The sequence below is a fragment of the Danio rerio genome, chromosome 13 (assembly GCF_049306965.1).
Source record: "Danio rerio strain Tuebingen ecotype United States chromosome 13, GRCz12tu, whole genome shotgun sequence".
NCBI classification, from domain to species: domain Eukaryota; kingdom Metazoa; phylum Chordata; class Actinopteri; order Cypriniformes; family Danionidae; genus Danio; species Danio rerio.
This window is the reverse complement of record NC_133188.1, coordinates 28,514,677-28,539,785: the sequence shown is the minus strand read 5'-3', so window position 1 is coordinate 28,539,785 and position 25,109 is coordinate 28,514,677. Positions and strand designations below refer to the sequence as shown.

General features: G+C 34.8%; 1 protein-coding gene across 1 annotated transcript; it reads left to right on the top strand.

Moving 5' to 3' along the window:
• The first annotated feature begins 16,705 nt into the window (after window positions 1-16,705).
• On the top strand, window positions 16,706-24,705 carry plaua (plasminogen activator, urokinase a). The gene is made up of 11 exons (NM_001172401.1): window positions 16,706-16,794; window positions 18,106-18,208; window positions 18,366-18,417; window positions 18,543-18,684; window positions 19,297-19,394; window positions 19,472-19,513; window positions 19,691-19,868; window positions 21,480-21,631; window positions 21,717-21,857; window positions 22,165-22,313; window positions 23,444-24,705. The coding sequence occupies exons 2-11, from the start codon at window positions 18,152-18,154 to the stop codon at window positions 23,639-23,641; spliced, it is 1,209 nt and encodes a 402-aa protein (NP_001165872.1). The 5' UTR covers window positions 16,706-16,794; window positions 18,106-18,151; the 3' UTR covers window positions 23,642-24,705.
• The last annotated feature ends 404 nt before the right edge of the window (window positions 24,706-25,109 follow it).

Sequence of the window (25,109 nt, the reverse complement as noted above, 5' to 3'; positions counted from 1 at the left end):
CATGATCTGGCAACGAATCACAGTACAAGCCGCAAAAAAATGAAATAAATTAGCCGTAGCTTACATGAGGACGTCCATCCAGAGTACGCTGTTACATTGACAACATGAGTAAGTAATTTGACTGTCTTATCCGTACACAATGACACAAGGACTTGTCATTCTGACGGCACTGACATGTTCATTGAGAGATGAACCAAGGACTTTAAGCAAGAGACTGGCCTTTGCAGGTAATCCATGCTGTTTGGCTATTTGTATGTGCTGTTTTGAGAAATGCACTTACTGCTTAGCAAATTTCAAATCTGAGAAGTTTACCAAAGCGACTGAAAAAAACCTGTAATACAACACAAGTTAATGCAAAGATGAAAAGTCTGCAAAGACAAAAGTGTGTATTTTTATTTGCACATATCACTTTATAAAAATAGTAGCGTATACATAATTCGGTTTTATATTTTTGGCTTAATATTTAATACTCGTTTTGATGTAACCATGTCTATAGTGGAATGGAACATCAACAACTATGGTTTCTGCAGGTGTCAGTCACTATTTCAAATGTATGACTTTTTAAGTCTTTTCTTAAAACCATTGTGACCCCGACATTTCTCAGAGGTGGCTATAAATATACAAATGTTGCACACATAACAATAGGCCTATATAAACATGAGCATATTGCCAACACAAAAAGTGCAACAGTCTTAACAGTCATGGGCTATATAGTTTGTATAATCATTTATTCATTTCTTTAATTTAATATTAATAACCTAACCTCAAGGAGACTGGTGGACAGCATGTGTTCAGGACAAGTCCATTGGTTTAATTTTGGAGATCATCCTCAATGGTCAGTTGTGGCCTGTGTTCATTTTCAATTTGATTACCATAAAGGGGTCAGAAAGTTTAACCTGTTGCTATAAGTTCAGCCTGTGCTGTTGATCTAACGTACAATCTAATCTAATACACAATTCTATGACAAAAATTAAGGGCCGATGGCTCTTTATTTGCACGCGATCCTTGCATGCATGAAATATTGCACATCATGACCAGTTTTGCTTGCTAACTGAAAACGTGCTAGATATAATGCAGTTTTTCGTTCAGAATTGTGGTATTTTTAAAGTACTATCAAGTTTTCTAACTGGCGAGCGACATGATCTAGTGGGTCCGTCATCTTTAATGTGCGCGTTGGTGATTTCAGGAGGCGTGGCTTTGGACAGCAGGGGAGGGATTGTATTTGAAATATTATGCTAACCAGTTAGCATTTTGGCAGATCACCTAGTGCAGCTTTAACTGATGTCACACTAAAGCTCCGATCTGTCAGAAGTCAAACTTTGGCATTTAAATATGGTCAGTAGAAAAGTAGAACTTATTGTGGTATTTTCAGCATTTTTTGTTAGCATGATTTGGAGGGGCTCAAAAAAATAAGCCAATGTTGTTCTTGAAAGTACCTTTGAAAAAGTACATAGTTAATGGCATAAAGACACACTGAAGGGGAGGTTTTCACTCATCAAAACAACTAATTAAATAAAAGACACCAAACATCCCCTAAAAGGTCATTCAGGGTGACAATAACAGTTCAAGCATCTAAAAAATATTATTCCTTCATTTTCTTTTCGGCTTGGTCCCTTTATTATTACACGCCACCGTGGAATTAACCTGCCAACTTATCCAGCACAATTTTTACGCAGCGGATGACCTTCCGGCCGCAACCCATCTCTGGGAAACATCCACACACACACACACACACACACACACACACACACACACTCAGTCACACTCATACACTACGGAAAACTTAGCCCACCCAATTCACCTGTACCGCATGTCTTTGGACTTGTGGGGGAAACCGGAGCACCCGGAGGAAAACCCACGCGAATGCAGGGAGAACATGCAAACTCCACACAGAAACGGTAGCTGACCCAGCTGAGGCTCGAACCAGTGACCTTCCTGCTGTGAGGCAACGGCACTACCTACTGCGTCACCTAAAAATATTATATGTATGGCAAATTTATATCCTAAATAGAGGGTCTCATCACTACCATTTATTTGTGTCTTTTTATTTTTGACAACCAAAGAGTGCTTAAACGGTCGGACGTCTATAAAGAGAGAGACGCTTGCTTAGCATGGCACAAGGTCCATTAGACCTTGTTTTATTGGATTTGGCAACCAAAGTATTGAGTCCCTAAAGAGATAGTTCACCCTAAAAATGAAAATGCACTCACCATTTACTGACCTACATGCATGTAGTTCTACACGTTTATTCATACGTTTGCATTACTGAGAGCAGGAGAGAGACCGGCTGCACTAGTAGGCAGTAACGTTATCTTCATAATATTGTTTAATTAGCATAAATGATTAGCAAATGAATCTGTCTCGTCAGCCTTTACAAGTGAAGGAATTATCTACACACAATCTGAATTCCCAATTAGAATAATACTACAAACTATATAATACTATTCATGAAAACACCTAAATAACAGACTAATCCAAATGCCCAACACGAGCGAGCTGCGCTCCAGACCAGATCAGCTCGATGACGTATAATGTCTCCGACGCCGCCTGTAGTCCCATTTAGCAACTTGATAGCAAGCGTCTTTTTAAAGAAGCATAACCCATTAAAAAATTCAAGAGTGTGCTGTAAGTGATGTGTTTTATGTCGTAGAACAAAACGTGAAAGTATTTTGAGTTTGTGTTTGCCACGAACCTTATTTAAGCGATTTTACTGAAACCCCATCGAGAAAACCCATTGACTTTGGGACGAAGGAACCGGAACTGCTAAAATTCTAACTCGCTTCCGGGTTTTTGCATACAAATTGACGTCATAGTTCCTCCACTCAATTAGGAGTAGGCTAGCCTCAACAAGACTGACTGCTCATTTAGTCTACATCTAGGCCTATTGAACTGCGTGCTTTAGCATAGGCCAACGAACTGCAGTACAGACACCAATTCTCACTTAAGCTCATTTCAGGTTATGATTAGACCTGTCCAGTTTCATCTGGAACGCATCCCAGATGACCTTCTGAAGTGGTTTGAGCGATCGGATGGATATCTGATCAGAACAAAAAAAAAAAAAAAAAACGAATGAAGTGAGCAAACAGCCTCAAAAACACAGACGTGACAGGAATATATATTGAATGTAAATATATTATATTCATTATTTGATAAATATATAATATTCAATTACATAAAACAATTAAAAGGACAAATGCTGGACCTTTTGGCAACACTTTTTCAGTTTAGGTCACAATTCACAGTATTAACAAACAATTAAACTAACACTACTAGCATAATAAACTAACTAGCTGTTTGTTAATAATTAGTAAGGTACTAATTGGGTTTACGTTTAGGTTAGGGCTAGGCATGCCCCCACCCCGGCTACGGGCATGATGTAGTGGAGTAGCAAGTAACATGCTATTAGGTGGTGTGACCGCTAGATGGCGATCTTGGATAATAAGAAGCTTACCACCACTAGGAGTTTGTCAGAGTCATTGGTCTTTAATTATAATCATCTGTCTCCCTATTCTACTGCATCCCAGAATAACACACGGCACCAAAAAAATAAAGTAAAAATATATATTCAGTATATTTAATATGTTTTTGTCCGCAACTCGCCGTCACGCCGTGACGGAGATTGCCGAGCCTGTTTGGTCCAATGGGAGGCGTGCTCTCCTCAACGCTCACCATGACAACGAGACTCCCAGCAGTGACGTCGCCATGTAAACATTTGCATATGCATTCCTATAAAGCACGGCGGTTCTCGCTCGGTGCTGTCAGTTCTCTCGGGGCTGCTCTTAGAAATTGACCAAGGTAAGTTCAAAATAAACTTCTCTTTCTAAACACCTGCCTCGTGTTTTTATTTGTCATGCACAGCAATACACTGTCATACAGGTCTGTTGAATGCATTTGTACGCAACGTGGTTTGACAGTAAAGTAGCCTAACAAGTAAATAGTTGTTAAAAATGTACCTTCATTAGTCAACATTTGGGGAAGGTAGTAAAAAGTTAATCAAAGATGTCCTAAGACATAATGGTAATGTTATGGTTGTTACATGACTGTATTTATTATTATGTATGTATGTTTAAAACCAGCAGAATATACTATATATTTGACATGTCATGAACTTACTGTTCTTCAAAAAATTGCTCAATAAAAATTTCCTTAAGACAAGAATGGGTATTGTTTTGGTCTTTTTTTTTTTTTTTTTTTTTGTCAAACTACTGTAGGTTTTAAGTTACTACAGCAGATATAGGCTACCTATATCATTATATTGGTAGTCAAAGTTATTTTAACGACCCAAATCGAGTAAAATGTCTCCTACTCAGGTACTTTTTTGCAGGCAAAAGTCAAATTTACAGTTTTCAACAACTAAATTTTGTCATGTAAAAATGACCAGTGGGGTGTGAGAAAAAAGTTAATGTCGAGATATATATTCTATATAAAAGAAGTTGAACAAGTTGTCATAATATTTAGTCATAATGCATTTTTCTGTACATTTCCATTAGACGTTTTTTTTCTAAATCTATAATTGGTAAATTGCTCCCAGGTCAATCTGGACTTTGTCTAATGAAGGTGAGGTGTATCTGAAAGGAGATTGTCCTATGTTCACATTTCTACTTTTGTTTTGGGTTTGTTTTTTGTTTTCTTTGTCCTATGAAGTGCTGTCTTTTCCTTTCTGTATCACAATGACATGATCTGGCAACGAATCACAGTACAAGCCGCAAAAAAATGAAATAAATTAGCCGTAGCTTACATGAGGACGTCCATCCAGAGTACGCTGTTACATTGACAACATGAGTAAGTAATTTGACTGTCTTATCCGTACACAATGACACAAGGACTTGTCATTCTGACGGCACTGACATGTTCAGTGAGAGATGAACCAAGCACTTTAAGCAAGAGACTGGCCTTTGCAGGTAATCCATGCTGTTTGGCTATTTGTATGTGCTGTTTTGAGAAATGCACTTACTGCTTAGCAAATTTCAAATCTGAGAAGTTTACCAAAGCGACTGAAAAAAAAACTGTAAAACAACACAAGTTAATGCAAAGATGAAAAGTCTGCAAAGACAAAAGTGTGTATTTTTTTATTTGCACATATCACTTTATAAAAATAGTAGCGTATACATAATTCGGTTTTATATTTTTGGCTTAATATTTAATACTCGTTTTGATGTAACCATGTCTATAGTGGAATGGAACATCACAACCATGGTTTCTGCAGGTGTCAGTCACTATTTCAAATGTATGACTTTTTAAGTCTTTTCTTAAAACCATTGTGACCCCGACATTTCTCAGAGGTGGCTATAAATATACAAATGTTGCACACATAACAATAGGCCTATATAAACATGAGCATATTGCCAACACAAAAAGTGCAACAGTCTTAACAGTCATGGGCTATATAGTTTGTATAATCATTTATTCATTTCTTTAATTTAATATTAATAACCTAACCTCAAGGAGACTGGTGGACAGCATGTGTTCAGGACAAGTCCATTGGTTTAATTTTGGAGATCATCCTCAATGGTCAGTTGTGGCCTGTGTTCATTTTCAATTTGATTACCATAAAGGGGTCAGAAAGTTTAACCTGTTGCTATAAGTTCAGTCTGTGCTGTTGATCTAACGTACAATCTAATCTAATACACAATTCTATGACAAAAATTAAGGGCCGATGGCTCTTTATTTGCACGCGATCCTTGCATGCATGAAATATTGCACATCATGACCAGTTTTGCTTGCTAACTGAAAACGTTCTAGATATAATGCAGTTTTTCGTTCAGAATTGTGGTATTTTTAAAGTACTATCAAGTTTTCTAACTGGCGAGCGACATGATCTAGTGGGTCCGTCATCTTTAATGTGCGCGTTGGTGATTTCAGGAGGCGTGGCTTTGGACAGCAGGGGAGGGATTGTATTTGAAATATTATGCTAACCAGTTAGCATTTTGGCAGATCACCTAGTGCAGCTTTAACTGATGTCACACTAAAGCTCCGATCTGTCAGAAGTCAAACTTTGGCATTTAAATATGGTCAGTAGAAAAGTAGAACTTATTGTGGTATTTTCAGCATTTTTTGTTAGCATGATTTGGAGGGGCTCAAAAAAATAAGCCAATGTTGTTCTTGAAAGTACCTTTGAAAAAGTACATAGTTAATGGCATAAAGACACACTGAAGGGGAGGTTTTCACTCATCAAAACAACTAATTAAATAAAAGACACCAAACATCCCCTAAAAGGTCATTCAGGGTGACAATAACAGTTCAAGCATCTAAAAAATATTATTCCTTCATTTTCTTTTCGGCTTGGTCCCTTTATTATTACACGCCACCGTGGAATTAACCTGCCAACTTATCCAGCACAATTTTTACGCAGCGGATGACCTTCCGGCCGCAACCCATCTCTGGGAAACATCCACACACACACACACACACACACACACACACACACACTCAGTCACACTCATACACTACGGAAAACTTAGCCCACCCAATTCACCTGTACCGCATGTCTTTGGACTTGTGGGGGAAACCGGAGCACCCGGAGGAAAACCCACGCGAATGCAGGGAGAACATGCAAACTCCACACAGAAACGGTAGCTGACCCAGCTGAGGCTCGAACCAGTGACCTTCCTGCTGTGAGGCAACGGCACTACCTACTGCGTCACCTAAAAATATTATATGTATGGCAAATTTATATCCTAAATAGAGGGTCTCATCACTACCATTTATTTGTGTCTTTTTATTTTTGACAACCAAAGAGTGCTTAAACGGTCGGACGTCTATAAAGAGAGAGACGCTTGCTTAGCATGGCACAAGGTCCATTAGACCTTGTTTTATTGGATTTGGCAACCAAAGTATTGAGTCCCTAAAGAGATAGTTCACCCTAAAAATGAAAATGCACTCACCATTTACTGACCTACATGCATGTAGTTCTACACGTTTATTCATACGTTTGCATTACTGAGAGCAGGAGAGAGACCGGCTGCACTAGTAGGCAGTAACGTTATCTTCATAATATTGTTTAATTAGCATAAATGATTAGCAAATGAATCTGTCTCGTCAGCCTTTACAAGTGAAGGAATTATCTACACACAATCTGAATTCCCAATTAGAATAATACTACAAACTATATAATACTATTCATGAAAACACCTAAATAACAGACTAATCCAAATGCCCAACACGAGCGAGCTGCGCTCCAGACCAGATCAGCTCGATGACGTATAATGTCTCCGACGCCGCCTGTAGTCCCATTTAGCAACTTGATAGCAAGCGTCTTTTTAAAGAAGCATAACCCATTAAAAAATTCAAGAGTGTGCTGTAAGTGATGTGTTTTATGTCGTAGAACAAAACGTGAAAGTATTTTGAGTTTGTGTTTGCCACGAACCTTATTTAAGCGATTTTACTGAAACCCCATCGAGAAAACCCATTGACTTTGGGACGAAGGAACCGGAACTGCTAAAATTCTAACTCGCTTCCGGGTTTTTGCATACAAATTGACGTCATAGTTCCTCCACTCAATTAGGAGTAGGCTAGCCTCAACAAGACTGACTGCTCATTTAGTCTACATCTAGGCCTATTGAACTGCGTGCTTTAGCATAGGCCAACGAACTGCAGTACAGACACCAATTCTCACTTAAGCTCATTTCAGGTTATGATTAGACCTGTCCAGTTTCATCTGGAACGCATCCCAGATGACCTTCTGAAGTGGTTTGAGCGATCGGATGGATATCTGATCAGAACAAAAAAAAAAAAAAAACGAATGAAGTGAGCAAACAGCCTCAAAAACACAGACGTGACAGGAATATATATTGAATGTAAATATATTATATTCATTATTTGATAAATATATAATATTCAATTACATAAAACAATTAAAAGGACAAATGCTGGACCTTTTGGCAACACTTTTTCAGTTTAGGTCACAATTCACAGTATTAACAAACAATTAAACTAACACTACTAGCATAATAAACTAACTAGCTGTTTGTTAATAATTAGTAAGGTACTAATTGGGTTTACGTTTAGGTTAGGGCTAGGCATGCCCCCACCCCGGCTACGGGCATGATGTAGTGGAGTAGCAAGTAACATGCTATTAGGTGATGTGACCGCTAGATGGCGATCTTGGATAATAAGAAGCTTACCACCACTAGGAGTTTGTCAGAGTCATTGGTCTTTAATTATAATCATCTGTTTCCCTATTCTACTGCATCCCAGAATAACACACGGCACCAAAAAAAAAGTAAAAATATATATTCAGTATATTTAATATGCTTTTGTCCGCAACTCGCCGTCACGCCGTGACGGAGATTGCCGAGCCTGTTTGGTCCAATGGGAGGCGTGCTCTCCTCAGCGCTCACCATGACAACGAGACTCCCAGCAGTGACGTCGCCATGTAAACATTTGCATATGCATTCCTATAAAGCACGGCGGTTCTCGCTCGGTGCTGTCAGTTCTCTCGGGGCTGCTCTTAGAAATTGACCAAGGTAAGTTCAAAATAAACTTCTCTTTCTAAACACCTGCCTCGTGTTTTTATTTGTCATGCACAGCAATACACTGTCATACAGGTCCGTTGAATGCATTTGTACGCAACGTGGTTTGACAGTAAAGTAGCCTAACAAGTAAATAGTTGTTAAAAATGTACCTTCATTAGTCAACATTTGGGGAAGGTAGTAAAAAGTTAATCAAAGATGTCCTAAGACATAATGGTAATGTTATGGTTGTTACATGACTGTATTTATTATTATGTATGTATGTTTAAAACCAGCAGAATATACTATATATTTGACATGTCATGAACTTACTGTTCTTCAAAAAATTGCTCAATAAAAATTTCCTTAAGACAAGAATGGGTATTGTTTTGGTCTTTTTTTTTTTTGTCAAACTACTGTAGGTTTTAAGTTACTACAGCAGATATAGGCTACCTATATCATTATATTGGTAGTCAAAGTTATTTTAACGACCCAAATCGAGTAAAATGTCTCCTACTCAGGTACTTTTTTGCAGGCAAAAGTCAAATTTACAGTTTTCAACAACAAAATTTTGTCTCGTAAAAATGACCAGTGGGGTGTGAGAAAAAAGTTAATGTCGAGATATATATTCTATATAAAAGAAGTTGAACAAGTTGTCATAATATTTAGTCATAATGCATTTTTCTGTACATTTCCATTAGACGTTTTTTTTCTAAATCTATAATTGGTAAATTGCTCCCAGGTCAATCTGGACTTTGTCTAATGAAGGTGAGGTGTATCTGAAAGGAGATTGTCCTATGTTCACATTTCTACTTTTGTTTTGGGTTTGTTTTTTGTTTTCTTTGTCCTATGAAGTGCTGTCTTTTCCTTTCTGTATCACAATGACATGATCTGGCAACGAATCACAGTACAAGCCGCAAAAAAATGAAATAAATTAGCCGTAGCTTACATGAGGACGTCCATCCAGAGTACGCTGTTACATTGACAACATGAGTAAGTAATTTGACTGTCTTATCCGTACACAATGACACAAGGACTTGTCATTCTGACGGCACTGACATGTTCATTGAGAGATGAACCAAGGACTTTAAGCAAGAGACTGGCCTTTGCAGGTAATCCATGCTGTTTGGCTATTTGTATGTGCTGTTTTGAGAAATGCACTTACTGCTTAGCAAATTTCAAATCTGAGAAGTTTACCAAAGCGACTGAAAAAAACCTGTAATACAACACAAGTTAATGCAAAGATGAAAAGTCTGCAAAGACAAAAGTGTGTATTTTTATTTGCACATATCACTTTATAAAAATAGTAGCGTATACATAATTCGGTTTTATATTTTTGGCTTAATATTTAATACTCGTTTTGATGTAACCATGTCTATAGTGGAATGGAACATCAACAACTATGGTTTCTGCAGGTGTCAGTCACTATTTCAAATGTATGACTTTTTAAGTCTTTTCTTAAAACCATTGTGACCCCGACATTTCTCAGAGGTGGCTATAAATATACAAATGTTGCACACATAACAATAGGCCTATATAAACATGAGCATATTGCCAACACAAAAAGTGCAACAGTCTTAACAGTCATGGGCTATATAGTTTGTATAATCATTTATTCATTTCTTTAATTTAATATTAATAACCTAACCTCAAGGAGACTGGTGGACAGCATGTGTTCAGGACAAGTCCATTGGTTTAATTTTGGAGATCATCCTCAATGGTCAGTTGTGGCCTGTGTTCATTTTCAATTTGATTACCATAAAGGGGTCAGAAAGTTTAACCTGTTGCTATAAGTTCAGCCTGTGCTGTTGATCTAACGTACAATCTAATCTAATACACAATTCTATGACAAAAATTAAGGGCCGATGGCTCTTTATTTGCACGCGATCCTTGCATGCATGAAATATTGCACATCATGACCAGTTTTGCTTGCTAACTGAAAACGTGCTAGATATAATGCAGTTTTTCGTTCAGAATTGTGGTATTTTTAAAGTACTATCAAGTTTTCTAACTGGCGAGCGACATGATCTAGTGGGTCCGTCATCTTTAATGTGCGTGTTGGTGATTTCAGGAGGCGTGGCTTTGGACAGCAGGTAAGGGATTTTTTTTATTGAACAACAGATATACAATTTAAACATGACATCCAAAAAATACAGAAGTAACTAGGGATGTAACGGTATTGTAAATACCGTCATACCGCAATATTAAATTTTTTCGATATTACCGAAGTCGCATGACTCGGTAAAACTATAGGTCTTCTGAGAAAATTTGCTCAGGCGAATGAAGCGAACGGGACGTAGCTGAAACTACATTTCCCATCAGCCCAGGCGTGGCCATAATCCTTTGCGGTCTGTTGTCGCTACAGATCCAGTAATGCGGAAATGGAGTGTGCTGCTAGTAGCGGAGATGAAAAAAAGATGGAAATGATCAAACCTAAAGCGGGTGTTGTCGCCGCGCGCGTGCTGAATAGCGGTGCTGTCGCGCGCGTTCTGATCAGCTGTGTTGTGGCGCGCGAATTGTAAAGCGCCGGGGGGTGGGGGGGTTTCTTATGAAAATCGAGCGCGCATACTCGAGAGAGGTGCTGTCGCGCGCCTACTGAAGGGCTGGACTGGACGGAGGTTGTGTCGCGTCGCGGGGGCACTTTTGATCGTTTTGGAAGGGCATTTTCTATCCAAGACTAAAAAGGGCATGTGCACTGCACAGGTTGAGCCCTATGTGTGCACGTGCCTGCAAGTTGGGTAATACGACTAATAACAGTCATGGGGACTGCAGAAACACAGCACACTGTTCAGATTGATGCAGGCATTGACTTGTACCGCAAAGAGATCTCTATCTCACTCATGGTTTGTCTTCTCAAGTGGGGGAAAGACAATGCACAACGTTACCCACTGCTGTCAACCTGGGCCAAGTCATATCTCTCTTGTCCCAGAAACCTCAGTCCCAAATGAGAGGGTTTTTTTCTGTTGCAGGGGACATTGTAAATACCCAGAGATACCAGCTTTTACCAGATTATAATTATATGATAATTTTCCTTTAAACCCATCTCTATCTAAGTGAGTGAGTGATTAAATGTTGAATGTGGTGAGTTTTCAACAATACTAAATTGAAACTTTATTTTTTTACATGGTTTAATAATTTTTTGTTATTAAAATTGAAGTTAGTGTTTCAAAGCTTACAGATAGATGGCTAATTTGTATGTCATTGACACTTTTGGCACTTTTTTGGAGTATTTTCAAAAGTTTTTTTTTTCCTGTAAATGATTCAATAAATACCGTACCGTGACATTCATACCGAGGTATTACCGAACCGTGAAATTCTGATACCGTTACATCCCTAGAAGTAACTAATAACATAAATAAAAATAAATTACATAAATTAAACAAATAAAACAGACAATTCAACATAGAGGTCTTTACAATGATAATAATTTAACCTAACCAATTAACAGCAAGAGTACTAATCAATTAACTTAAGCTCCTTTGCCACAATAATTGTATTTATACATTTTTCGCTCTTAATATATTGGAGCGATTCTATATACAAATGAAAGTCTGCAATAGCAACCTTTAAACAAGGTTTAGAGTTATTAAACCTGCATTTATGAATATGAAATTTACCAAACAAAATTAAAAGATTCAATAAAAATTCCACAGATAAATAGTTTGAAACAAAATAAAAAATAACGTCTTTGGGGGTCAAATTGCAACTAAAACCTGATTTTTTTTTTACATATAATGATAGATCTTCCCAAAATTTTTTTGAATATTCACAGTCATAAAAAAGATGAATCAACATCTCTGGGTGATGTAAACAGAATGAACAGTTTCCATCCGTCTGCGTAAATTTAGTTAATGTTTGATTACAAACATAAATGTTATGTAAAATTTTTAAATGTAATTCCCTGTACTTGTTACCCAAGCAAAAACGAAAAGGAAGCATCCAAGCTTTTTTCCACACAATATCATGGAAATATACATTCCAAAAAAATTTTCCTCTAGGTTGTAATGCTCTATTTTTGAAAAATATTAATCTAATTACTTTGTTTGTACATTTTTTACTACAAAAGTCTACCCCATTTAAGTAAAGAGCAGGATCATTTCTATTAATATTGATACTATATGAAGACATATAACTTCTCATTAGCATTTACAAACCAGAGGGGATGGCTTTTGTTACATAGTTATATTCTTTAAATTTAATAGGGAACGACCATCTTTCCATAAAATTTTTGTAAGAAAGTAAATTAGCTGATTGGTCCAAAATATCAGATAAGAAAAAAATACCTTTATCTGTCCAATTTTGTAGGTAGAGAGATTTCCGATTAACAGTTATATAAGAATTATTCAACAAAATTGCTTTATGGGGTGAGAAATTGTGCACATAACACAACTTCCATGCTTTAAGAGCTTGTTGATAAAAATTGGACAATGTTACCGGTAGTTTCTTAACAGAATAATCACATGTTAGTAAAAAACGCAATCCTCCAACCTTTTTGAAAATATTATATGGTATAAAAAACCAAATTGAGTCTGCTTTCAATAAACAATTCCTAAGCCATTTAACTTTAAAAGTATAATTTAAGTAAAAAAAATCTAAAAGTTCAAATCCCCCATCTTTTCTTGGGCCTTGAAAAACTTCCTTTCTTAAATGATGATGTCTGTTTCTCCAAACAAATTGTATAAATAAATCATTAATTTTTTTACAAATAGCATCTTGAACAAAAAGGGATAAAGCCGGGTAAACAAAACACACACACACACACACACACACACACACACACACACACACACACAATTGGTTTAATAAACATTAATCATCTTTTAAAACTTATAAAACTTTTCGACAGTTACTATTCTATCATCTGAACAATTCATGTATATCTACAATTTCCCAATACTGTTTAGATAATATCATTTAGTTATTAAATCTATCCCTGTCAAAATTATTCAACTTGTTAAAAATCATATTTAATATTCTCTGTATGTTGTAAACCCAAAATTACATTTAGAATGTGTAGAATTAACTGATAAAAAGTAATAACAAGCACATTCATGATACTTTTCAGAAGCAAAATGAAAACCTAGAGGCTTTTTTTTGAAACTCTATTATAGTTAAAAAAAAGAGCCTGATTAACTCTCTTCAAATATTTTATTAGTTTTTCTCAGTCGTTTTGTCTCTCAAAACAATTAGTCGTCTGTGCACATCCTAGTAGCAGTTTCTCATTCCTTCCAACAAATTGCAAATGCTTTTGGACATGCATCAATTTCTTTCATACAACTCTCTGCTGTTTTATTATCAGTTGCTTATGTCATGTCAATCAAAATGAACTAAACTTGTGAATGCTGAATAGTCATTCCATATAAAACAATTAGTCCTCATATCATTACTTGAGTCATTACATACAAAAATGTTGAAGTAGTTGTCGAAATATGTCAAGCAAATTTTATTTAAAAATTTTAATATTGTTTTCTCCTGAAATGTTTTCTAAATTGAACAATTTCATAAATGGTTTACAGACCTGTGTATGTATAGGTTCAGTTCCAAGATGTACTGTAATATTGTTGACAGCTCTACCCAAAGGAAGTTTATGTTTGTTGTAAATAAGGGTGTATTTATTCTTTTGCACAATGTTGTGAATAAACTAGACTTGCAAAGAGCATATGCAGTAAAAATGTGACACATACATATTCAATGTCTTGTACTCAGATACCTCACTCAATGCAGTGATGTTTACCTTTTCTGTAGTTTTTTTTAAATGGCAGTGCAAATAGTATATAGTGCTGTCTTGAGCATTTTCAGGAAGAAATGAACAGAGTAAACTGTGATAATGAAAACATGATAAAATCATTTGAATATCTTGTTCATAAACAATGGTGTCAGGACTTTTCATCTTTATGACATTGACACTTTCATTGACAACAATACTTGCTTTTGAGGAACGAGCTATCCATTTTGAGCAAGTGACACGCTTTTGCGGGTTATCATCTAGGTTTTGCAGTTTGTACTAATTGTTATGAAAAATGCATTAACTATTGTGCAAATGTAAATAATGTTTGTCATTTCCCACATTAACAATTTTTTATATCGAGTTTGACTTCTTTATACTGTGAAATTGAAAAGCAAAAAATCTGAGATATGTATTGTTATAAGAGTTATTTTTGATTCCTCTGTTAAATCTTAAAATCATTGGATGTAGAAATGCTGTACTTTATGCTTTGTGGACTTTATTTTTATTAATTGTAGTTGTTTATTACCATTGTTATATTAGTTGTTTTTTTTACAGTCGACTTTCATATTGTGTTATTTTATGTATGTTCCTGATGATTTGTGTAACAAAAAATACAATAAAATAAATAATGATTTCATGTGAAATATCTGTACATGCTTTGTATATGTCACTGGATAAAAGATTCATAAAAATAAGATAGATAGACAGACAGACAGACAGACAGAAAGATAGATAGATAGATAGATAGATAGATAGATAGATAGATAGATAGATAGATAGAAGATAGATAGATAGATAGATAGATAGATAGATAGATAGATAGATAGATAGATAGATAGAAGATAGATAGATAGATAGATAGATAGATAGATAGAAGATAGATAGATAGATAGATAGATAGATAGATAGATAGATAGATAGATAGATAGATAGATAGATAGATACTGTACGAGTTTTCATGATTTGTTTTGTCTTTGTTTGCTGTTTTAGGGTTGCTCCAGTATTGACGAACGCCTGGAAACCCTGTCTACCACTAATCTTTACAGTCAACAGGCTTATCTGACCCACTGGGTGTAAGCAGGTCAAAAGCCAAGGCCAAGAATGATTGGACATTAACACCTGTGACCAAGAGATGGCGCTCATGTCTTGAAGATGCAGGTGCAAATGTATCGTCAATGAGATTTAGGTTAGACAACTGACCTCAAAAGAGCATACATTTGTGTACATTTGATCAAAATTATATAGAGTTTTAGTGTCTCACTAAATATCTTCTTATAGTTTTAGAGTTGAGCAATAATGACTGGATCTGCCGGTCAGTCAGTGGGCTGCGCACACGATAATCTGGAAGTGATTTCTTAATTTCAACACAGGTCTGCATGTTTTCATGATGGATGTCTTCATGGGAATATTAGCATCTGGTAGTGCGTGATAAATGCATATGCGTTTAATTACAGTGCTTGCAAGAAAGATATCACAGCTTACCGATAACTCAAAAAAGTAGCTGACCCTCAATATCTTAGGCCTGAATATGTACAGAATAAGCGCCTTTTTATTTTATTCCTTTGTAAATCAAGATTAAAACTTGTTAAAAACGGACATAATGCTTCGTTCTACTAAAAAAAGTCACTCAGCATCATAAAAGCTGATGCAAACAGTGAGCTGACACACGGGATGTTATCATCACAGAAGCCAGAAATCAGCAACTTTGGAAGTTCATTAGTGTGTTGAACATGATATGTGTGTCTGCACACATCTTAAACGTCTGCACATTTCTTAAGGTTAAAGAGAGGAGATGTGACATCATCTCCTCTGGCTCAGTCATCCATGAAACCCCCTCATTTATCAAGTTTAGATGGTAGAAATCCAGCGAAAACAGACTGGCATGATCCTATAAATGTATTAGACTGAGGAAAATGTTTTGAAGTAATTAAAACAAGACAATCATGATGCCTTGATAAAACGAACATCATAAAAAAGTCCAGGATTTCAAGTTTATTATACCCCAGGCGTGCAAACAGAAGCATTGAATGTAGAAAGGGAGTGAAAACATATGTGAATGGCTCAGGATGTTATGAAGAAATCAAATGTCATCATAGTGACTATTTATAAATAGGTCCAGTTTGAGTTAAAATTGACTGACAGCAAAGAGATGGATGATGACAATCATCATGTGACGTGAAATAATAAAAGATCTTTTAAATATTTCTACACAATCATGAAGAATTAAATTAAATATCTCTCAAACATATTGTGAAATGGCCATTGTAATACTGAAACCACAGTGATTGTCATTGCTTCAGGGGCAATGTCCCTATTAGGAATATTTCCCCTTCAAAGTGTTTTATGTTTTTTAAGAGGAAGAGGTCTTGAGAAATGTAGCATGAGTCACATAATGTGCTTGCACGAAATCATAGCCAAATTATCTCATTGTTTTCTGCACGGCGCATGTGCCAGTTTGCCTGAGGCCAAGCCCCCTTTCAGCCAATCACAGTCTCTCACTATAAAGCAGGAACATCAGCAAACACATGACAGCAAGTGCTTAGTAAGCCCAGTAGAGCTCTACACAGCAGCATCTGCAGGAAAACAGAAAGATCAGCTGTGTCTACTATAAGAAAGGTAAGCACTCTGCTTCTGCTTGGATTTTATTCTTTTATTTGCATATTTGCTTGTAAAGCAGTTTTTCAATAACTTGATTTATGCATATAGCATGTGGGAATATGAATGAATTAGAATTTCATTCCAATACATTTATCTCAGGCTGAGGTTTTAACAGCTACAAAGAACAATTTCGGATTTTTTAGAACCTTTTAGTGACACATACATTACTTTATTGACACTGATGGTTTTACTTTTAAGACTTTAAACAATATTTACTGAAAAGTGCTTTCGAAAACACAAAATGGTTCATCGATCTATTTGTTAAATGCCCATTTGTAATCTTAATTTGAAAATAATAAAATAAAACATAGCTTTTTTAGTATTTAAAGTATTTAAAGTACATTACAAATGACATTGGATCCAATGGAAATGTTTTGAGGATGCAAAAGGCTCTTCATGTCAAAAAACACTTTGTAGAAGACTTTGGGGTACTATCTTGAATTATATTAAAGAATAAAGATACAAAAATTCTTTTATACATGTCTTTATATAAAAGTTCTAATAATTTAAATTAATTATTGATTGCATGAAATAAAACTGATCAGCAGTAGATAATTGCTTTGTTTGTTTATTGTTGTTTGTTTATTTGTTTATTGTTTGTTTAATGTTTGTTGTTATGATATTCGGTTGTTGCTTGCAAAGTTTGGTTTCAATCTTTTCGTGGCAAGGCTTGTTTATTTTTTGTCCACTTTTTCAAGTTTATAATTGAAGTCAGAATTATTAGCCCCCCTTTTAATGTCTTTTTTTATATTTCCCAAATTATGTTTAACAGAGCAATGATTTTTTTACAGTATGTCTGATACATTTTTTTATTCTGGAGTCTTATTTGTTTTATTTTAGCCAGAATAAAAGTAGTTTTTAATTAAGAAAAAAAAAACATTTTAAGGTCAAAATTATTTGCCCCTTTCAGCTGTTTTGTTTTTCTCTGCCTAGTTATCCTAATTAACCTAGTTAAGCCTTTAAATGTCACTTTAAGCTGTATAGAAGTGTCTTGAAAAAATATCTAGTAAAATATTATGTCCTGTCATCATGGCAAAGATCAAAGAAATCAGTTATTAGAAATGAGTTATAAAACTATTATGTGTTGTAAAAATCTTCTCTCCATTAAACAGAAATAACAGAGGGCTAATAGTTCAGGGGGTTCAATAATTCTGACTTCAACTGTAAATGTCTTTGTGGTGAAAGAGCATGTCTAAGAGCATGTGCCTACACTTTTTTTAGAAATGTTTATTATGAATATTTAACTCACTTCTTCAAAATGTTTCTTAGGATCTCCAAAAAAGGAAAAAAAAAAAAACATTGGTTTGCCATCAAGATGAAGTGTATACTAGGGGGTTTTCTGCTCACATGTGTCCTGTGCTGGACTGAAGCAGTAAGTGGAAAAATAAGACAGAAGTGAAATTCTTTACTTCCTTTAAAAGATCATTCATTTATTCATTTTCCTTTAGCTTATTTCCCTTATTTACTAGCTCTTTAAATGGAGTTAACATTTACTCCCACAGATGTAATATTTACAATTCTTTTTTTAGATCATAGGAGAGATGGATGAAAGGTGGAAATCTTCTTCAACTTCTGTAAATGGTAAACCTCTTTTAATGCTGTTACTTTAAAGTTTTTCCCAAGTAAATATTATTTACAGAAAACATAACGTTGTATTTTAAGCGTTTTACCATATATAGGTTTAATCATGACTTTTCTCTTCTTAGGCAAGTGCATATTAGACAGAGATGAGAGCAAATACACAGGAAAAGTGTCAGTGACTGTCAGTGGACGGATTTGTGCACCATGGAATTCCATCCAAGGCTCACGATACTCTGCCTTCAAAAACTGTTATCATAACTACTGCAGGTATTAATATTCATACATTCATTCATTCATTTTCCTTTAGCTTAGTCCCTTTATTCATCAGGGTTTGCCACAGCGCTATGAACCGCCAACTTATGCAGCATATGTTTTACACAGCGGATGCCCTGCAGCTGCAACCCAGTACTGGCAAACATCCATACACACTCATTCATACACATACACTATGGACAATTTAGTCTGAGAATACCCACACAAACACGGGGAGCACATGCAACTTTACAGAAATGCCAACTGACCCAGCTGGGATTCTAACCAGCGACCTTCTTGCTGTAAGATAACAGTGCTAACCACTGCCCTATAATCATACATTTTGTTACTAATTTTTGTGTCAGAATTGCATACTGTGTATATTTGTTTTGAAACATACCATCAAAACCTTTAAAAAGTATGTTTATGATCTACAGATGAATTTTGAACTACATATGTTAACTAGACATCTCACTGGTTTTCTGAATATGCGAATTCAGACATAATACATGGCTAAGATACCATTATACACCTACTATGTTTAATGAATGTATGCGTATTCTGATGATGGGAGGGATGATTTTTGCTGACTCCTTTAATAAAAACTTGAATATTTTACTTTTTCAGGAATCCAGATGACTGGACTCAGCCATGGTGCGTTGTAAAGAAAAGAAACCGTTATGTACGTGAATACTGTAACATACCTCAGGAGGCAATAAAGCCAGGTAAGTAGTGCATCTTGTGATCATTTAAATCATATTGAGAGTACACTGACTAATATAACATATTAATGTTCATGCAGTCAAACGTCCACCAACACCCGAGCCAATAAAGCAGGACACAGGTAATATTCTCACTAGTTTACTCTTTTAATTCTTGTTCTTAACAAAATTTCAATGGCTATGCTACAAAACCCTCAAGTACAATAGATGTATGTGCTATTTCTTTCCATGAGTGCTGCTTAGACATTACTTCTTCTCACAGACTACATGTTTTTTGATGTTTCACGTGTATTATTTAGAATTAACGTGTGGGGAGCGCCGCTTGGACCGACAGACAAAGATAATAGGAGGATTAAGGTCAACTGTTGAGTCACAGCCTTGGATGGCAGCTATCTTTAAAGGAGATGGGTTCATTTGTGGAGGAACCCTCATCACTCCATGCTGGGTCCTCACTGCAGCCCACTGCTTCCCTACTGGGTATGTCAACTTGCCATTTACTGAAATGTTTTACCTTATTTTACATTCTGTGTAAGTCAGGTTTATTTTGCAAGAATACACCAGCTGACAGTACATTATCCTGTATACTACTCCTGAAATATTATCTCAAAATATAATAATTTTAAAAGGGATATTACACCCAAAAATAAAAATTGAAGCAAGTGATTTCATGCCTCTATGAGGTTCTTTCCTTTATTAAACATAAAATAATATTTTAAAGAAAGCTGAAATCCTGTAACTAGTGACTTCCATAGATGGAAAAACAAATACTATGGAGGTCAATGGTTATAAGTCATATATCAAAATCTTATTTTGAGTTTAAGAGAAGAAAGAAAGTCAAACAGCTTTGAAGCAAGTACATGGTGAATCAACACTGACACAATTTTTTGGTGAACTATTCCTTTATGTAGTCCACCTAGCATAAATACCTATATAATTCTCTAATCATAATTATCAATAACTGAGAAGTAAAATGATGCCAACTAATAGTGGACAGTAGTAGTACTAATAGTGGACATTAAAGTAGCAGCAATACTGAAAGAAATCAATAAATCAAGCTTTGTTAAAATTGAACTTGGAATACACACAAAAGCAAATATCCAAACACACAAACACAAAATGATGGACTGAGTGAGCTTTTGAGGGAGTTTTTTTAAAGCACTAAGTCTATCCTAATTTGATTGAATACAAATTAATGGTAAATAATAGATTTTTTAATTTTAATAAAATTAAAAAAAAAAAAAAAAAAAAAAAAAATATATATATATATATATATATATATATATATATATATATATATATATATATATATATATATATATATATATATATATATATATATATATATAATATATATATATATATATATGTTTCCATAATTCAGTTTATTTAGTAAAAAATCTACATTGAGTTTTATATCCGCTTAAGTGTGACGTTAAGCAAAGCGGCTTCCAAGTCCATATCAAACTGTATGGTGAAACTTAACGAATGGTAATAATAAATGTTTACACAGTGATGTAAGACTTTAGAAAATCATGATTGCAATATATACATATAAAACCATTCCTAATATCTGATGGCCAGAAAGTGATTCATTTTTATAAATTGTTAAAATATGGGTGTACTGTATGTGATGCAGAGACTGTTGTGTACACCACAATTGTATATAAAATTCACTTTAATGTTTGATATGACTAAAGATTGGTCAAATATTTTATCAAATCAAATGATTAGCAGCTTAGTCCTAGAAATAGTATTCCTTGCGTCATGACTTCATGGGTCATGGGCCTCAAAATGACTTTGAGGTCATTTTGCCAACACTTTGGAAACCAAAACAGGAGGGAGGAATCTTGCATGTAGATTGCAATGAGAGCTTAGGTAGATGACCCTAATTCTTCAGTTTGGGAATAGACCTTAAATCAAGAAGTTGGGTGAATTAGCAAATTTCAGACTACTGCATGCCATGGTCAAATTCTACTGTATTCCATACTGTATTCCAGAAAGGGATGGTGTTATAAAATGCTTCATGTAGTTATGTATAGTAAAGTGCTATAAAATTACTTAATTTGTTTGTTTCTTTATTTTGAACAGTAAAAGAACACAAATAAATAGATACTCTGTCGTCTTGGGAAAGAATGCCATCAATGAAACCGACCCAGTCAAAGAGCAGAAATTCACAGTGAGCAGACTTGTCATCCACGAGGACTTTGACTACTCAACTGAAAACTACACTCACGACATTGGTGTGTGCATTTTATATTTTTATTCTAACATTGTTATTCTACATAAATAAAATAAATAAATAACACTCTAAATCTTTTCCTTCAGCTCTGTTGAAGATAGAGGACTGCAATGGACAATGTGCAGTAAAGACAAAAACTGTAAGAACTGCGTGTCTTCCTCCTTTCCAGCAAATGCTTCCTGTTGGATTCTACTGTGAGATTGCTGGTTACGGAAGATATCAAAAGGGTAAGACGACATATGCTGTATGCTAAGATACTGTATCTCTTTACAATAACAAAGAGCACTTTCCTATGACAGCAAGATATGAGAGCAACACAGTGTGTTCACAGAGTTAATCTATGACATTAAATATAAGACAAATTGGGACATCCTTTGATTACGACAAAACATACTGTACTTAAGCTGCAAATATTCTGGTAGAGAATGTAGCCATTGTTTTGGCACTTTGGATGTCACTGTAGAATGTTGGGAGGATAATTATAAGATGATATAAAAGTAACAAATGTATTTTTTTCTGCATCTGTTTTTAAAGGTACCTTTAAGTTCTCTAGATATCTGAAGCAAACTGAAGTCAAGCTTATTTCCCAAAAAGTTTGCCAGAGAACGTATTACAATAAGGACGAGGTCAATGAAAACATGCTGTGCGCAAATGGTAGAGACTGGAAAACAGATGCTTGCCAGGTAAACCCAACAATGTTCTACTAACGAGAACATAAATAACACACTGTAAAAAAAATCTATAATATTACGGTTTATTTCCGGCAGCTGGGGTGCCGAAACAAAAAAAAGTAAAATAACATCTGTTACATTACAGAAATCTACTGTAAAATAACAGAGGTTGAATTACAGAAATTTACCAGAAATTTGAACTGAAGGAAATTTCTGTAATTTAGTGTCCATTATTTTACCGTAAATGTCTGTATTTTAAGAGTCATTATTTTACTTTTTCCAGCCCCAGCTGCTGAAAAAAGTACAACTACAGATTTTTTACTGTGCATTCATGAGAGAAAAATGACATTTGAATTAATATGTTGACAAGTTAGATAGACAAAGGTTGTTCACCCAAAAACGAAATGAAAAAAGAACAGTTCACCCAAAAATGAAAGTTTTGTCATCATTTACTCACCCCTGAACTGTTCCAAACCAGTTTTATTCATGTTTTGTTCTTTTGAACACAAAAGAAAATACTTTAAAGAATGTAGGAATATTCATTAACTTTTGGATGTTAGTGGTTACCGGGTTCAAAATTCTTCAAATTTTCTTCTTTTGTGTTCAATTGAAAAGAAAAAAACTTTGCAATTGGAAAGCAAGTCAAGGGTGAGTAAATGATGACAGAATTATTCATTTTTGGTTGAACTATCCCTTTAAAGAATTTATGCAAGCTTTTTTTTTGTCTTGGAATAAAAAACATTAAAATTGCGATCAAGTTATTTTAAAAAGACAGAATAATGTTAGAAATAAAGTCAGATCTGCAAGCTTATAAATTCACAGTTGCCGAAAAAGTTGGCATGCTAAGAACATTTCTAAGAATTTTGAGTTTATATTGGCTTTTTTATTTAAATTGCATCATTTTTATTTAAATCATCCTGGGTTAATATCAAGCACATTTACAGAATTGATAGAAATATAAGCAAGAATTAGGAGATTTAGCCAGAACTGCAAGAAAAAAAAAGAGTAAAAATGGTGAAATAAAATAAAAAATAGGCAGAAAAAAATTATAAGAAAAGTTATGATTTATTTACTTATTTAGTTAGTTATTTATTATATAGTGGAATTTAATGAATGTCTAAATGTATTTTGTCTTGTTTCAGGGTGACTCAGGAGGGCCCCTGGTGTGTGAAGTAAATAACATCATGTTCCTATTTGGCATCATAAGCTGGGGAAAAGAGTGTGCAGAAAAAAATCAGCCCGGTGTTTACACACAAGTCAGCAACTACAATCAGTGGATCTCACAGCACACTGGTTTGCCTAGATATACAGCAGGCTCCAGGTACCCACAAAAGGACTAACTATGACTGAACAAATGCTTAGTGACTCAGGGTAATGTTTCAGCCTGCACAGAATGCACGTGCCAATTATTTATCCCATTCGCATTATATATGGCAGCTACCTCTTCAATCAATAGGAATAATCTTTAACAGTGCTGTAATCGTATTCATATATCGGACAGTGTTACTAGTGGTGTATATGAAGGATATGTAGAATGAGTGTACGACCATGTTTATAGCAATAAGCATGTTATAAGTGCTCCACAAAGGTACATTTGTTCATTTGGCTGGGCATTATGTTTGTTTGTTTTATTAATTGTTTTTTTAATATAATATATTATTTAATATTTATATAATAATGTATGTAGGATGAATGTGTTTATTTTTTTAACACTTCTTATTCTAAATCTATGTTTTATATGAAAGTCTCCTTTCCAAGTTTATGGACTTGCAATGTATTATATTTGACATTAAACTTGCTTTAAGTCTCTTCATGTTTTTGTTCATTAATTTTGCATCATATTTTCTCTACATTACAAGCAACATGCATTTTCACTTATGCATTCAAGTTCTTATTAACCAATTGATTCATCTATTAGTCTAAGAGGAATTCAGACAATATTCATACAGTATATATTTATGGTCATGTCTGCCAATAAGATTGTTGTTCATGCAAAATATCAATTGTAAATTCACTATTTGTCAAATATTTTTGGACATATGCCTTTATGTGCACATGAACTTTAATGGCATCCAAATTTTGATGAGTAGGGCTTACCAATTAGTTATTTCCGAATGAGGAAATTTATTGAATAGACATATTGCATCATGGTTGAATTCACAGAGGTCCTACAAGCAACTCATTTTTTTCTACAATGTTTCTTGAAGCAGTCTGCATGTCTAGGTACTGGACTGTATACAGCATTCTGAGTATTAAAATATTAATTCTGTTATCATTTACAGTTAAGAACTTGAGAAAAATTAACATGATTTGTTTTAGAAATAGTGTAATATTAAGATTTTATTAAATGTAGTTGTAGCTTTACCATGCTCAAACAAGTGTTTAACAAAATGCCCTTGTAACTTTATAAAAAAAAATAATAATAAAATAAAAACTTTATGTTGTGGAAAATAATTAAATCATAAAAATGAGTGGGAAGTGGCTTTTCACAGTTCACTGGGTTTCTTTATTACCAAAGATTTTCCAGAGATTTTCAGTCAAGTTTAGTTAAGAACTCTGGGCTGGCCATTTTATTATTGTAATGTTTTCAGCTTCCAAAGGCTCACTGTCCTGTTTAAAAATTGCAATAATTAGAGGTTAGAACCCAAAAGATATACATCTAGTCTACCAGTTCAGTTCAGGCTTTCCACAGATTGACGATGAAAATAATGTTTCTCATCTGACCCAATACTAAGGGGTTACAGTCCAAAGTCCCTTAAACATTGAGAGACTGTCTGTCAAGATACAGATCTTTAGCCTATTCAGTTT

Coding starts and splice junctions, on each gene's coding strand:
- plaua (NM_001172401.1), top strand. CDS start 18,152: ATGAAGTGTATACTAGGGGGTTTTCTGCTCACATGTGTCCTGTGCTGG. Junction 18,418..18,542: donor TTCTTCAACTTCTGTAAATG/GTAAACCTCTTT, acceptor TTCTCTTCTTAG/GCAAGTGCATATTAGACAGA. Junction 19,514..19,690: donor GCCAATAAAGCAGGACACAG/GTAATATTCTCA, acceptor TGTATTATTTAG/AATTAACGTGTGGGGAGCGC.